The sequence below is a fragment of the Anopheles marshallii genome, chromosome X (genome assembly GCF_943734725.1).
Source record: "Anopheles marshallii chromosome X, idAnoMarsDA_429_01, whole genome shotgun sequence".
Taxonomy (NCBI): domain Eukaryota; kingdom Metazoa; phylum Arthropoda; class Insecta; order Diptera; family Culicidae; genus Anopheles; species Anopheles marshallii.
In genome coordinates this window covers 5,912,458-5,929,761 of record NC_071325.1, presented here as the reverse complement: position 1 = coordinate 5,929,761, position 17,304 = coordinate 5,912,458, and the positions used below count along the sequence as shown (strand labels likewise).

The 17,304-nt window shown below is 46.1% G+C and overlaps 1 protein-coding gene across 1 annotated transcript in view; it reads left to right on the top strand.

Moving 5' to 3' along the window:
- The first annotated feature begins 1,025 nt into the window (after positions 1-1,025).
- LOC128714277 (mucin-19) overlaps positions 1,026-17,304 on the top strand; it is a 76,588-nt gene continuing 60,309 nt past the window's right edge. The window contains exons 1-3 of the mRNA XM_053809156.1: positions 1,026-1,304; positions 1,744-3,243; positions 7,494-7,682. Of these exons, the coding sequence (XP_053665131.1) occupies positions 1,026-1,304; positions 1,744-3,243; positions 7,494-7,682 (1,968 nt within the window). The remainder of the gene's footprint in view (positions 1,305-1,743; positions 3,244-7,493; positions 7,683-17,304) is intronic.

The window sequence follows — 17,304 nt, the reverse complement described above, 5'->3', positions numbered from 1 at the left end:
TTATTGTATATCCTGTCAGTGGGCAGTGCACCCAGCAGCAGCCATTTCGAATTTGTGTCTGAAACCCCCCTCCCTCTCCAAAAAAGAAGGAAAGCAAACGGCCGTTACTGATCCTCGTTACTGTGCACGTGCAGTGAAGCTGTGTGCGCAGGTGTCCTTTCTATTTTCTGCAGCCTGTGTGCCTGTGTGTCTCTCACCGATCAAAGAAAGCAGCAGCAAATGAAATAACTCCCTCCCCCTTCTCCGTAACGAAACGCAACGGATTGGGAGATCCCAGACACGTTCCATGACTGTATCGTGCCTGTGTGCCCGTGGTGTGTGTGAGTGTGTGTTGTAAGTGAAAATAAAGAAGAAAAAGCAGTGCAAAAGAAAGAGCAGTACAACAACAAAAAAGTAGTAATACGAAGGAAGAAAACGAAATAAACGTCAAACACGGTGTGACGTTTTTTGGTTGGTGGTGAAAAGTTTTCATTTTTGTTTCCTCTTATTATTTTTTAATAAACGGTCGGTTTCGGGCTATTCGTTTTGTTTCGCTCCACCAGCCCCTCCCCACCGCACCACTCAGCCTCGTTTGTATCGATTCGCGTATGTCCGGAGTTTCGTCGCGGCGCGTATTTCCGTTCGTTTCCGGTTCCGTTTCGCGGCTCGTAGTGTAACGCAGTTACTGTGTGTGTGTGTGTGTATGTGTACGCACGCGACGCGGGGGTACCTATGTGCGTGCGGTTGTTGGATTGCCGCCAGTCGTCCTCGTTGCCGTCGCCGTTGTGTGCAGCATCAGTGAAAGGTGCGACGCCTTCGTGCGACTGCTGCTGCCACACACGTAGCACCACCGTGGTGCGGGGAGTCGACAGCACGGCAACACTGTCGCCGAAGCGTCCCGTATCCGGCCCGCACACCGTGGATTGGCAAGGTGCACCGTCACACTGTCCGCTGCCGTGCGCCATCCCACAACAGCACACCCACCACCACCACCACCACCAACGCACCTAAGAATGCAGTGCCGCCGGGGTTGAAACGGAGCAGCGATGGAGATACATGTGAAGCAGTGCAAGCAGCGCAACAAACGACGGGAGCGGGCCCAACGTATGATCGCCGAACGGGACAAGGATGCGGCCGCGGACGGTACCGGCAACCGAGATCCGGACGACAGTGCGGACGACGACAGCGGGCCGGTAAGCAGGGAGAAACCCCACAGGCCACCCGTCCGGCGGAAGCGCAAGGAGAAGGAACCGTCGCCCGTGCTCGAGGAGGACATTATCGATGGGTTCGCGATACTCGCGTTCAAGACGTACGAAGATATTGAGGTAAGTTATCGGACATGAACATTTCTGAACATCTTCCACCTTCACCCCTGTGTCTTATGAATATGCCAAACTGCCAAGAATATGGATATCTGAAATCCTAATAGAATTTGGCCATAGAAGATATTGTTCCTTCATTCCCCTAAAGTTCTCAATTCTATAGATCTCCAGAACTGCTCCGACCTTGGAGATTTGTGGTCCACAAAGAGTTTGAAGATATAATGTATTTGTTTTCTTCCTTATTATGTTAATTTTTCTGAAGTTCCGAATTCTATGACTATCTCGAATTGTCCCCGATATTGGAGATTTGTAATCCACAGCCACAGAGTCAAAAGTTATCAGTTCTGAGTTCTATAATGCTCCTACTGTCCCCAACCTGCAAATACACAAGCTAGACCCCCAATAATAACCGCACTTCCACTTCGTTCTTGCCTACTTCCAGTTTGCGATAAAGGTCGCCAACAAGCGCAATGAGAAGCGATTGTCGTCGATCGTGGAACTGACAACTGTGATGGTGCCGGAGGAGAAGCCACCGAAGATAATCGACACCACACCGTCGAAGCTGTCGGACAAATCCCTCAGCGGTGGTGTACCGGTGACGAACAAGAACAACAACAGCATTAACAATAGTGAGAACCATTCCGCAACCGTCACCACAGGTGGCGCCACCGGTACGGCTGGTGCGGGTGGTGGAGTCGGTAGCGGGGGCCTGGTGAGCAATGCAAACGGTGGCGACTGGTCGCCGGTCAACAGTGCCCACCATCAGCTACATCACCTACAGCAGCAGCAACAGCATCATCTGCACCATGGTGTGGTGGGACCACCGGGTAGCGTTACCGAACGCACACCGAACGGCGATGGTATTATGCTGCACAACTCCAGCCCAACCGGTAATGCGGTGGGGGTTGAACGGGGAGGAGCGGTGCGTGGTACCGGCGGTGATATGACGTTGATGCCGGCGAATGGCGGTACACCCGGTGCCGGGACCAATCATCACAATCACCTCCACAACAGCCACGGGCACCATAACCATGGGCTCCACAATCACCTTCACCCGCACCATCATAACAGCCGGAACCACAATCATCAGCCGCAGCAGCAACATTCGCCACCGCAGCAACAGCAGCAACCATTCGCATCCGTACACCATCACGCGCATCACAACCATCATGTGGTGAGCAATGGGAGTGTGCCGGGTGTGACGGGCACTGGTGGTGACGGTACGGGCAGTAATGCTAGCAGTACCGGTGCTAGTGTCACAAACAGCAACGGTGTCAATGGTGATCCGGGCACGGCTGGAGCGTTGTCCGCAGGCAATGGGCAGAACAGTGTGACCGTAACGCCCGGTAACGCCAACAATCGGAGTAGCAGTAGTAGTAGTAACAGTAGCAGCAGCAGCAGCGGCAGTAGCAGTGGTAACAGTAGCAGCAGCAGCGTTAGGGTTGCCAACAGCAACAATCGAAACAGCAGTAGTAGCGTACCGGCTAGTGGTAGTAGTATCAATATGAACAGCAGTAGTAAAAACCATAGCAACATCTGTTCGCTAAATAATCTCACCATTGCCGCGATCATTGCGAATGGTCCGCCGCGACGTAACGTCAACGGCAGTGCGGCAAACGGTGCCGGCGTACCGGCCGGCAACACCACGAACGGTATCAGCAGCAGCAGGAGTAGTAGCAACAACAGTACGGCCAGCAATACCAGCGGTGGTACGCTGACCAGCAATACCGGCAGTACCATGAACACACATCATCCAAACCACCATCAACTTCATCATCCGCATCATCATCACCAGCAGCAGCAGCAACAGCAGCAGCAGCAGCAAAGTCACCATCTTCATCATCAACAGCAACAGCAGCAGCAACAGCAGTCGCCTCATCTTCAACATCATCCTCACCATCAACAGCACCATCAACATAACCATCATTTATCAGCGGTACATGTAAGTATGCGCCAAACAGATAATGCTGGACTCGACACGTACATTCGCAAGGTTGACTGTGGACATGTGGGACATACAGAGGAGTATTAACAGCAGCCCGAGTGCGGGAATGCACCTCAGTTAGTTACCGAGACAAAGAGGTTCTTCGTTTATTCTTAAAACGAGTTTGATTCCTTACCAGGCGAAAGCATCTCGGAGTTCTGAAAATCGCATTGTACATAGTGGCTTTCCTGATGGATGCCTCAACGTTATCACTACATCTGAATTTAAGATTTGAAGAGTTTGGTGGTTCAGAGTCGTCATTCTTTCATGCTATCTGCACAGAGCATCGGAATATGTAGATGGATTAGCTAGATGCACTAGAATTCCTGTTCTATCGTGGGAGTTCTAGACAACACTTAAGGTGTATCCCCTGTCTGAAGGTCTCTATGTTGATCATTATTGTCATAATTGCGGTAGTAGCGTGCTGCATGATATTATTTTAAACAAACAACTCAGTAACACATCACATTTGTCACCAATAATTAGGGGTGTCCAACAGTTCTCCGAACCACATAGCAACTGCTACCGTGGCTGTATCAGATGGTTTGTTTCAACCAGTGAGGGCATGTTTAGACCATGAATGCAATGTGTATATTTAGCTCGCATATGAGTATACCACCCCCGGTACCTCACCACCGAAACACCAAAGCACGGTGACTACAGCATCTTTCGGAGTTCGTGACTCCACCCACTGTTCCGCGTTTTGTTCCGCTCATGAACCGCTGGGAAAAATAATCCACTGCATGGGTAGCGTTACACTTCGCCCAAGTCTCTCCCCATGCACGCCTTCCTGCAGCGACACTAAAAACGTGTCAAGCTGTCAATGTTGCTCATCGGCACCGTGTACCTCCCGCCCCTCCCGGGCGCGGTACGATGTTTACGTTCGCGCGCAGACCCAACAGCAGTGCAATAATATTTTATGGATGTTTATAACAGTTCGGTAAACAAACGCGCCCGGGATCGTTAAAATAAAACAATAATCTTCGCCGCGGGACAATTGAGTTCCTGCCTCCACTCGCTGCTCCGTTGCAGAATTTCTTCGGGGCGGGTCGGGAATGGAGGTGTGGGAACAGGCAACTTGTATCACAATCTCCACCAGTGATTCAGAAATCTGGTATTGCTGGAGGTGAAATACAAGGCGAGGGAATATATATATATATATTTCCCGCTCGCGTAACGCTTGTAATAACTTTCCGCGCATTACTTTGTACCTTTCAACAGTGCGCGCACTGAGGAGTCGCAGCCGCGTTGCTCTTCTTCGTTACAAATCGCTTCGTTCGGGTGTATTTTTTCTTCAATGCACGGTTGTCCAGTGTGTCCTTGTGCTAATTCGTGTGTTAATCCCCTTCCGAAGATGAGAAGCGTTGTGCTGACCGCGATGTGCCGACGTGGCACGGCGCACAATCATGTGCGGTTTTGTCGGAGGTTTGTTTATTGGCCGCGAAGCCGTTACATGTTTGTGCGAACGAAGAACCGAACCCATCCCCTGACACCGTCCGGCAACGGTCTGCGCCATAATTCGTAAGTTTATTTCGGCTGGATTATTCGCAGTACACGCAGCGGGTGTCCTCTACCGTGGGCGGATGTACTCCAGATTCAGGGGGAAAAGTGTGCTTTTTTTGCCGCGAAAATGCTGCCGAGGTTGGGAAGAAGTTTATTTTGCCCCATTGCACGGTAGCACGCGTTTGCACTTGCTCGCCCTGTGCAGTGGGGGCGAAAGCAACTTGTGAGTTTAAGGCGAGAAACAGCTGAAGCTGAAATAATTGTTTTTTTTTTTCGAAGATCGCTCATTTGCGCACAGTGGGCGAATGATTTTCGGTTAGTTTTGTTCAGTAGGAATGTTAGCATTCCGTTGAAATTACGATTTGTTATGCGGCAGATGGTACAAATCTAATGCAGCCCAGCTGTCAGCTTCAAAAGATATCAGCATTGTCAGAATAGCTATTCGCGGTAGGCATCTCTGAGTTCGGTTATCAATGTGATTGACAGCTTAGGCTTTATTATTATGTTTACTCCACTTTCTTACATAGTTGTGGTCCAATTCTAATAAAAGTACCATAAACCAATTTCTAGCGGAAGTAGTGTTGTGCTTAACGAATCTTTTGAGAAGAGTCATTCATTTGAATCTTTTGAGAAGAGTCATTTGTATAAATCTTTGGAGAAGAGTCATTCATATGAATCTTTTTTTGAAGAGTCATTCGTATAAAGCTTTTGATAAGATTCATTCATATGAATCTTTAATGAGGCGTCATTCATATGAATCTTTTAAGAAGAGTCATTCAAAACAGTTTTTTGAGAAGAGTCATTCATATGAATCTTTTAAGAAGAGTCATTCGTATAAATGTTTTGAGAACGAATTAATCTTTTAAGAAGAGTCATTCAAAACAGTTTTTCGAGAAGAGTCATTCATATGAATCTTTTAAGAAGAGTCACTCGTATAAATGTTTTGAGAATGAATTTATCTTTTAAGAAGAGTTATTCAAATCAGTTTTTTGAGAAGAGTTATTCATATGAATCTTTTGAGAAGAGTCATTCGTGTAAATCTTTTGAGAATGAATGAATCTTTTAAGAAGAGTAATTGAAATCAGTTTAATGTTCCTGGTGGAGGTCTTGTAGAAAGTGGAAAGAGGGGGGGGGGGGGGGGGAAGGAGGGGAGATGGAGGAAGAGGTCATATTCAGGCGGAGGTCATAAATCTTGGATGATTCGTGAATCATTGAAGTAAACATTCCGATTCATTCATTCAGTAAAAAGATTCATTCGGAGTCATGAATCTGAATCCGTTGCATCCAAAACTAGGCAGATTTGTCAAAACGATAGGTAGCGATTCGGCTGAAATACAGTCAAGTCTCTCGAAAGCCGAAAGCTTAAAGAGACATTGATAGTACGAACATCATCAAGTGCAGCTTAGAGAATGTGATGTTAGGGAGACTTTGCAGCTTTGAGAGACATAAAATGTATTGAAAATGAAGGGACTGTCAAAAATGTTCATCTTAGCGAGACTGGCTATCTTTGAGAGATACTACCTTAGAATAGATTACGACCTGGTCATCCTTCGCACGTTTCACGTCATGTTCCTGACTAAATTCCACTCAAAGGAACAGTCACGTTGCACCTAACAATGGTGCAAAGTAATATTTTGAGGTAGTTAAATGCCCTGCTAATCGTAAACTAAGAGACATAGCAATCATGTTACAAACGACACATTACAGGTGTGTTTATAAATAACCGCTTGTCAGCTTCCACAAATTCCACACCAACTGTTGTGCATTATTTTGCAACCATCACACCGCTGTTTAGTTTGTGTTAAGGTAAACTGTACAGCCTAGATTACTGTATCATATCGTTTGCAGTGGAAAATAGCATGACAGGCCGTATCGTCGTTCAAACCCCCTGCACATATTAACTGTCACCAGTGCAAATAGCTGGGATCGCTTGGACCCCGGGGTACGGTTGAAAGCTGAGCTTCATCACACCAGCGTTGACCCGTGACTTTAACCGCAAACAGCGATTATTGAAACGTAACCCCCCGGGGTCGGCACCTTTCGGCGAAACCCCAAGAAGGATGATGCGGATGAGACCGTTTCACCGCAGTATGCGCGTGTGTGTGTGTGTGCGAGTTGCGATGAATGTGAGGTAGTGGTGGTGAAACGCGGAAGTGGTGTAAAGTTCAGTTGGTTAGAGATTACCCGCTAATAGATCCCGATTAGCAGAAGGTGAAGCGGCCATCACTGATTTGTAACGTTCGGGGTGGTTTATTGACGTTGGCGGTGGAGATACCTGCTAGTGGAGGGAGGCGGGAGGGGGGGTTTGTAACTCTGCTTGACAGATTGTTGATGGTTCGCATGACTGATTAAGCTAATTAATTGTTGCTGGTATTAAAATCAGCCGCCGGAAGCACGGTATTCAAAGGCCTGCTCCCTGGCCGTCAGGGTTCCCAGCCCCCGCAATTATGCAATCACTTTTCACACAGCCTCAGGCGGTATTAAGGGACCTTTCGGGCCGTGCCGTGTGACGACAAAACCCTCGAATGTTCCCGAGCCACTTGCTCGGGATGGGTGACAATAAAAAAAAAAGTTGCATAATTTTAGGCGTTTAGGTATCCAAATGACATTACGTTTAAGGTAGAAGGACGGAAAGGACAAAAATTGCCATTTAGTGAACATAAGAGTAACCATTAAATAATGAAATGTGTCTTTTCGTTCCACAGAATCTTTCTCTATCTTCGATCATCGATCCGGGCACGTCCGACGACAGTGGGCGCGCCTCGGAGCGACTGACGACGTCCTCTGTGGCCCAGCGGGATCCGGACAGTTCGCGAGACCGGCTCAGCGATGCTAGCAGTCGCTGTAGTTCCGGTAAAGGGTATATCTGTGATAGCGAAGGAGACGATGACAAGGTAAGCAATCGGTAGACCCTTAAAACAACAGCTAGATATAACTGGATGTCAGTGGGAGCAGCAGGGTTTTGGAAGAAAAGGGCTAGTAGACTGATAGGGAAGTAAAGCCGGTAGAAGAAAAATCGTACACCCATCCCGAAACGCGTGATGTTGCGGCGTCGTGATGTAGTACTTGAGCGACAGGTCGGGAATATTTCCAACCTGTAACAGTTGACGAAGCTACGAAGCAAACCCGGTAGCCACTGCCACAGATAAAGCTGTATACGTGCCCGCACACCGGTGTCAAAATTATTACGCCGGTGATAATCATTTGCAGTGTTAGCCTTGCTCGGCATTGCGGTGCCCTGCTTCCACCGGCGGCAATTGCACCACAAATCTTACCCATCCCCCTGTGGATTATTTTTATGTTTACAACTCATTTGCACACCGTTAAGTGAACCACACTCCAACGCCCGGTTGCTGGGATGGAGTGGGAAAGCAGGGAGAAACAGGTCGGTTTTCCAAAGTGTTTAATAGCAAGCAAGTGAAAACCAGGTGGGCACTCGAATTGATGTTTGTTTGTTTGTTTTTTTTTGTGGGGCTTCCTGTCTTTGAGAACTAATCTACAATTTTATGAAAAATTGGTAAAACAATTTAATAATTTAATTTTTTTGGTTTAATTTATTTTAAAATAATGAAAATTTTATGCTATCATTCTGAAAAAAACTTATGTACAACTGTTGAAAAGGGCTTGCCTTACAGTTCCTCATTGGGCATGGTAGGTTGGTGTGTGCGCGTATAAGGTGGTGTGGTATGGTCTAATTTTCACGAACCATCTCGAAGGTGTTAAGTGTGAAAAACAAGCACGAAACACCGCACATCCCTGCCCGCGGTCGCTTCCTCCATGAAAATAATAACCAAAAAAAAATATGTAAACGAAGGTGTGAAGTGTTACCAGGTTCCCATAATTAACAAATCTTCGCTACAGTGTAATGTGCTGCAGATGCGGTCTGCCGAATGGTTTTCATTTCACGATTGTATCCGACTGCTAAATTGTTCTATTTTCATTGTAAAATGGTAGAGAGAGAGAGAGACTGCTACAACATCTTAGTAAGTTTGTGTAAGGTTCGTCGCTTACCTTCTTTTAAGGACAGTCAGAGACTCTCAGATGTAGGAAGAAACTGAGTTGCCAATCCAAAGCATTAAAAATATTGTAAAATGATACTAAAAGTCAGTACTTCTCGAGTTGCATTATAAATATTTCGAGTAGTAACGAAGTTGACAGACATTTAAAGTTGAAAAAGTGGGTTTTATCTGTAACCTCATTATCATTTTGTATCTAAAAACAGAAAGAATCTGTTAATATACCAAGGCTCTCGTCAAGTAATACGAGTAATTGTGTGAGAAATATACGATGCAGTCATTCTGTTGTCAGGTTTTGGTGAAATTTTAAAATACATCTGCAAGGTATTTCAAACATGTTGACTCTGTAGCTCCACTTGTGGAGACACTTCTGGATATGCGCAAGATTTATATCTGAAGAGCCATCTCGCGATAGACAACCGATCGAATTCATTGTTACTAATACATCCCTCTATCTGCTACCACTTTAATCTGTATCATTAAACATATTTTATTCTTTTCCTTTTTCAGGTAAGTGAACTTCATCAAACACTCACCGTTGGGATTGCTCGCAAATGCTGTCCTCGATGTTGCGAGGAAAAACAAACCAGAATTAATGTATCGCTTGTCGCAGACACCCGTGTATCGCTGAAAGGAAATCAATTTATCAACTCCCGGGTAATGGAAGCTAAGATTAAAAACCGATTAAATCAATTTACGCGGAAGCCCCGGTCTTACTGTGTCGCTACCGTATGCACGACCGTGTATGCAGCAGCATTGGGTATGTGTTTGCCGGTGTGCAGCTTGACTTTCTAATCATGCAACAGGCTCCAAAGCGGGGGAGTGAAAAAAAAAATAAATAAATCGAACGTCTAGCGGGCGCCATAGCGCAACACACCCAACGTCGCCGCACCCCATCAGTCAGACGCGAAACAATCGTACGAACAAAGTGAGGTTAAGCGACGGTATCCCGAACCCCCTGTAACGGGCTGGAATATTTATATGTGTCAATAGGTGGTGCGGGATGTGTGCAAACGGTTTTGTTTTTCGCATTTCAGTACTACGCGTACTACGGCGCGGGTAATAGGGATGCATCCGCCAGCGAAGAGTTGCGCTTTTCCGCACGCTTAGTGATGTATGCTTTCTGTTTTTTTTTGCTTTGAGGTGAGAACACTTTATGACCCCGTTTTGTAGTTGTTTTACACTTCCCCGTTTGGTAGGAAGGAGAAAGCAGCCGAGAATGGTGTTGTGTGGTTTTGCCGGTGGAAGGTAGAGACGGTGGCGCATACTTCAATTCTAGGAAGATTGTAAATCTGTCATCCTACGCTCTACAAACCACTGCATCACACGGCTAGAATTGCAAAAACGTACGAAAGCAGAAGACACGGGGTAGGGTGGGCTGCCAACGGCAATAAACTATTCTTAATCTTCAACTTCGCACGGAAATCGCGGGGGTTGGACGCGCGAACCGCTCTGTATCGACCGTTTGCGAGATGAGCGATATGTTTATGCATAGGAATTAGGATCGCTAAGGTTGGCTGGTGGTAGCGTTGTTTATGTTTGGAGCATGTAAACAAGAAAACCGAGTTTTGTATAATCACTTCGTAGGCAATTAAATTTAAATGAGTTTTGCATGCATTGCTTGTGGAAACCCCGTATGCTTGACAGCCGGGATTAATGGATGATTTGTTTACGTTTGTTAAAATTCTTTTTGTCAATTGTAAATTTTGCCCGTGTCGTTCGTTTCCCGGTGCTACGTACAGCGTGCGCGACTTCAAAAACATATTGTGCTTGTGTTTATGTTTATTCCCTGTGCGGATTTGGCGTAAGCTTTAGGGACATAAACACACGTCCAATTACGCTTTAACGAAAATGCGGCAGAAACGGATCGGAAAAGGAAAAGCGCAATCAACAACACTCATCCACACCGACGTCGAGCGGCAGGGCTCGTAAAACGCAAATGATTACACTTTAAGAAGTCACTAAACCACTCTTTGTGCTTCACCGTGCGCACGTCAAGAGGTCGCCCGGTCCCATTTTGTGACGTTAATGGTTTTTGATATTTTTTCCTCCCGTCTACACCGCATCTTCTCTCTCTCACACACACACAATCTCTCGCCTCCATTCATTTATGGTGGCGTGTGCGATGCCGCTGATGGATGCAAATGCAATAAAATGCACTCAGCACCTAATGCGTGTGTTGTTGGGAGCAACTGTGTTGATTGTGCAACCATGGTGTGGGGTGGGAGATGGCTGTTTTCTTTTTATTGCCCGAACGACGAGGTTTTATTGCACTGTGCTTCGAGCGGAGAACAACAAAAAAATACGGGAAAAAAATGAACTATGCTCTCACCTTTACCGGACCGGCTCGATGAGCGCCGTAAATATAAGGATGCAGGAGCAACGATAGGATGAAACACGGGAACAGATACGATACCGTGGATTTTGCGCTTTCGTATTAGCAGCTCGTAAAAATATGCAAAGTATCAATTAAAACTATAATTAACTGCTCATTGCAACTCGCCGTATTGAAGGCGTTAGTTTATATATATAAATATATGTAGCAGCTTGTGTTTGTGTGCTGTTTTTGACGTTTAACTAAAAAAGCGAAGAATGGTGGTTGGAAAGAGGATAATGAAGTGTGAGAGAGTAAACGGATCACATTTCGAGGTGCTATTGCTGGTGTGCGGTTGCCCCGGTGAAGATTCGCTTTAGCTACCACACCGCCTAATTTACGATACAGATTTATGGTGCGCTTCGTATTTATTGGAATGCTAATTTTCAGATGCATTTGCATTACCTTAGCGACTACCGCGATACGAGCTAATCATTATTGGGTCGTTCACAAACCATTCGACGGTGCGATAGCATTTGATACGGCGTTATGGTCATCGAGTGTGGACTGCCCTGATGCCCCGAAAGAGTGGCCCAGAAGAACAGCGGCAGACAGATTTAGTATGGATGCTGTAATTGACTGTTCAATTAGAAAAAACATGAATATATAGAAACAACGTTGCTAATGGGCGAACTTACTTCCGCTAAAGCTAGACGAAGGGTATGTCTATTTGAGGTACGAAATTTCACATCTTTTCCAGGCGTGACGCTATACGAAAAGGTGGCCAATCTCCTAAAAATGAATGTCACGTAGTTGCCGGTAGTGTTATTTTCAAATGGTGAAGAACTTTTATTGTTAAAATTCTCAGAAATCGTTTAAATTGATCTTTCTTGATCTAGAGCATCTATTTCCGACCTTGTGGAGGAGTTGGTAGGTCTTGAAGGTCCAAAAAGCTTCGTCTGCTATGAAGTACATGAATGCCAAATATTTTACACTGTCAGAGCTAAGGTTATTGAGCCGGGCTCACTTGGTAACAGACTCACGGATCCGAGTTGTTGCATCACTCTCACTCAATCAAAGTCGAAATGGATGTTGACAATCACCATCTTTGCGGTATTTTAATAAGAGTTTCGTTAATTACCTTGCTTATAGCGTAGGGAATAGCTTCACACGAGGATATCTTGCCATGCTTCACGTTCTCTTGAGCCGAACCTTATATCCTCTGCAACACGTGGTAATCTTAACACCTTCTGATCATCTTTCGGTGGATTTCGCTGTGTGCGATGCCAAAGCAACTGGAATAGTACTGACAGTGACAGCGGCAATAGTGCTCCATCCGAGAAGATATCGGTTCATAACAGCGCTACACACATACAGAGCGGTTCGGTTGACACCTGTATTAACAGCTGTGCCCGGATGGAGGTAACCGAAAACTTCGAAACCAGCAAACAAAGCCCAACCTATGCCACTAAACGCATTCGTTCGCCATTTTGCGGCTTACGGTAGAATATCCCAGCCTCTTGCGTCGGATACTTCTCCATTAAATCCACGCGGCATGCGTGTCCGTGTGTGTGTACCCTATGTTGTTTATGTGTGTGTGGGAAGCGAAGAATAGAGCCTGTAAAATGGGGAGCAGCTCCCCCCTCTAGCCCCCATACAATCGACTGTCTGCTCATCTTGGTCGGGTTCTTGCCATTTTTGGATTTTGTAGGTTAGCGAACGTGCGCTGCATTAATTATACACGCATGCACATGACTCCTCTTTAGTTGGGATGTAGTGGGCTGCAGAGGGAGACGGGTTGCCCTTGTGTGTACATGTTACGGATGATGCGATCGAGTTTGTACCGGTTTTTTTTTTTTTTTTACGTGTTGTTGTTTCGTCTTATCCGGGACGGTGTGTGTTTGTAGACCCAGTAACGAATCGTGCGCTCTTTCGCGCACCCTGTCCTGCCGTTCGCTGTTTGCCGTTGGCGGCCATGTTACCCGCTGCGCGGTTAGTTTGGCCAGCTCGTGTGGCTTGATAAAAGGCAACTTAAATAAATTACACACCGCCCCTGAGTGCTTTGAGCGCCAAGCGCAACTGTAGATGCTGCCACAGTGTGCTGCACAATGGTCGCCGCACGGGCTTATAATTGTTCAAACACACAAGAATTAGGTGGAGGTTTGATTAGAACACCCCGCCCATTATGGGGGGACAGAAAGAGAGAGGAAGAAAGTTGTACCAGCAAAAATGGCCAACTGTATATTTGCATCAACTGGGCATTAGCACACGCATCCATATATAAAGAAGAGTATCATTCGGAATTGTAGGTTAGTGTTCGTTTCGTAACGGCTGCTTTTTACTTATACCAGCTATCGGGGATCTGCAATAAACTCCCGTTTACACACGGTAGTTGATTACTTTACTAGGCAGTGTAACGCGTTGATAACTGTTCTGTCTTACACAGAACACCTGCAACTTCACCGGCTTGCCTTTTATGGGACGCTGCAGAGGGCGAGGGCAATGCCTTGGACAGCGTATTGTTTGGAAAGGTTATCTACGGTCCCAGATGGGCATAATGCCATTGATACCTGCAAGCGTTACTCATGCGTCTCTCTATCGGCAGCAATGAGAGAACTCTCAAGGTCCTCTGGATGCGATACGGGACGTTATCTCATTGCGTCAGATGGCTTATATCAGCTGTGCGTTGTAGCCTTGATCCCTAGCGTTGGTTTAAACCAAAGTAAAGGACATGTTGGGGAAACCTATACAAAGTTGCAGGGCGTATAGAAACGGACCACCGAAAACCCTACCAGAAACTGGCCATTTTTATAGACAGAACCACCGTAAGGTAATAAAAAGCTGTGCGAGACTAGTGTGTATAGTGTAGTTGGCAACACTCGTACACTACTATAACAGTACGCAACAGCGCAAGCTCAAATTTGAAGCGCCTTTCGCTGAATTTTTTATAACCTCCAATTTCGACAATTCCAACCGTTTTCCCCCAGAAGTTCATTCGCTTGCCGTCCTGTCTCTGGCAATGCAAAAAGAACGAGCAACGAAAAATAAAAAAAGAAACCCTACCCCACCCCTTACGATGAGGGAGGGTAAGGAGGTGCAGAAGGTGGCAATAAAGGAAAGGGGTTTTTTTTTGCACGAAAATGCAAATGCACCACACCATCACGCGGCTACTGCTATCGTCGGCTGTTGTAGGTTTTATTCCTTTTTTTTTTAAAGGTTTATAAAGGAACTCTGCTCCAAGCGAGATGGAGCAGGAGAAGAACAGAACAAAAAAGAGCATTGCATGCAATTTGTTATAGGTTTTTTTTGTTCATTCAAGATATTTGTCGCTCTTTCTCATTCCTTTTTGTTGTTGTTGTTGTTGCTGTACTCTGTGGTGGCTCGTGGTGAAAAGAGTGTGGCGTTTGCGCAGTTTTTGTTGTTGTTGGTGGTTTCGCTGGAACACATTGCGCCTTCATCTCCACCAAAACCCCCTATTCCACCCGCTGCCAAGCACTGACACACGGCGGCAAACTCACTCACGGTACGCTTTGTCGACACGAATTCGGCGAAAAACGCACCTTCTCTTTCACATTTGCACACGCGGTTGTTGTTGGATGGCAGGGTTCGTCGCTTCCATTTTTGTTCTCCCCCCCTTCCCATGCAGCGCCGATTGCAATTCGCGTGAACGAACAACACACGCACACATACGGCACATTTATGCAATTGCATAGCGACCGAAGGGAAGAGAAAGAGATGCAAGCCTTTTCTCTCGCGATGATAAAAAGATGATTTAAAATTGGGTAAAAGTATACTTTGATGTGCTCTTTTTATGAACTGCTTAACTTATTTTCTGTTTTACAAATGTAAATTCATGCAGTGGTTTGACAGCAGTTGTGCGAATACAGAGTGACAGAGCTCGCTTGTAAACGTAGTGTAAACAATGCACGCGTTTAAAAAAAAAGTTACCAAAAGAGACTGGAAGGAGAATAAAAAATCTCGTGAGCGGGCAACACGGTTTTTGGCTCTCACACACCACCATTTGCGTTTGCAGGAAAGAGAGCAACCCGCTCTCGTTTACGCATAGTTTTGTACGCGCTCTCTCGCAAAGGAGAATACGATTTTGTACGCGTATTTTTCCGCTCCCGACGGTGCGCTGCCGGAATGTGCGCGGTTTTTTGTTTTGTGTTGTTGTAATTTTTGTGAGCGATATTCGCGCGCCGCTGCCGAGAGCGGGAGAGAAAAAGGGACGGGCGCGCGCGCGCGCGCGCACGCACGCCGGATCAAGAGAGCGAGAGCGAGAAAGAGATTGCGCGACGCCGGGTTTTGAGAACGCCGATGACGCCGGCGATGCGTTACGTTTCTCGGTTTCATTCATTGCGAGTCCAGACACCGTGCGAGACGGACGCCGCACGTCTAGTCGCGCGTGTGCTCTCTTACCCCGTGGGCTAGTGTTTTTTCCCCCCCCTCCGCGCGTTGTGTCGCGATAATATCACACCGCTTGGATATATATTGTATCCCGTTTGTGAGCTTCTGTTTTCGCACCCGTATGTGTGGTTTGTGTGTGTGCATGTGTGCCTATTACGCCTCACGCGACCCGCCGTGGTTGTGGAGTGTGTTCCAAAAAAAAGCGTATGTTTTGGTTGTGTTGTTTCCCTGTCCCCCTTTCTGATGTTTTTTTTTGTGTGTTTCTTTGTGCAGAAGTGTGTGTTACGATCCGTTTAGTCCACTTCTTGGCGCCGTGGCCACCGGCAATCAGTGAAACATAAAAGCGAAGAGAGCGAAAGAGCTTAAGCGAAAAACAAAGAGAAAAACTATTTAGCTTTTTTGTTGTTGTCAGATAAAATGTGTGTTTGATGCGACAAAATGGGAAAAGAAAAACAAAAAAAAAAACACACACACCACAGGAGGAAAACAGCGAATAACACGACAAATACAAAAAAAAAAGATCAGTGAATAAGAGCTAGCAAGCAGAGAATATTAAACGAAACACTAAAAGAGCAATGTAGATGAGCGAATGGCAGACATACAAAAAAGCGGAGACCATCTTAGCACTCTCTTTCATTTTTGTGCGAGCGGGTGACATCTCTGCCTCTTCCGGCTTTCTTTCGTCGGGTAATTATTTCTGTCGAAATGTTTTGTGTATTGGTATGTGTCTGTGTGTGTGGAGTGGGGGGGGGTGTTTTTTTGCATGTACAAACATTCCGTTTTCTGGAGGAACTCTTTCTTATGCTCGGGCATTATAACTTTGACGTCATGCTTTATGTTCGCGAAATTCTCTTCCTACAACTGTCAATTTTGACAGAAAAAGCCAATTTTAACCGTTGCTTTCAAACTGACGTTTTATGCCGGTGCTCTTAGCTCAACTAGTTAGATTGTTACGAGGGCTGTGCTATTCTACCGTTTGGGTAATGAATTTCCATGGTAACAGCAAACCTTCTCAAATGCAAGACAAACAACCCTGCAATGAACGGTTTTAGCAAAAGCGCGAAAGAAAGAAGAAGAAAAAGCAGGGAATCCAAACGTCAACTCTTTGTTTCGCCGAATTCGCAAGACTTTCAAGGTTTGTGGTGCGCAAACGCTATAGTTTGTGTTTTGTTTTTACTTTCCATCCATTTCCGCTACTGTTTTGGGGAAATTCGACTTTTTGGAGAATTGCTGGCAACAGTCAATAGACAGTTTTGGTCGTGCGTGTATGTGAGGGGGAGGTTTTTTCGTGAGAGTCCCGGCGGCCTTTGATTGATTTTTCAATGAATACATAATTAGGAAACCCTACCGAGGTTTGTGTGTGTGTGCGTGTGTTGTGTGAATGCCTGTGAGGAGTGACGCTTGATAGCACTCGACAACTACCACCTACTTGACAGATTATCTCCACCGCTTGTCAGCAATAAATGTGTAATCTCGGGGCATTAGCGAATGTATCACTCTGTTGACATACAAGGCAGAGCAAACAAATCGGAAAGTCACACTTCAACCACCCTCACCGTGTGCCGCTCCGCCGCACGCACTGGACATAAACATAGGATGGGCTAAATATAGACCGGCTGTAGGCAGGCGAACGCTTGGCACCGTTCGGATGTTAAACCAAATCAACCTCCGAAGCACATCGTTAAATCAGTGAGACAAAGCATCAACCCTCACAGCAACAACAACAGACAACAACAACAACAAAAAAAACCCTGAAGAAGTTGACTCACGCGCGTGCGA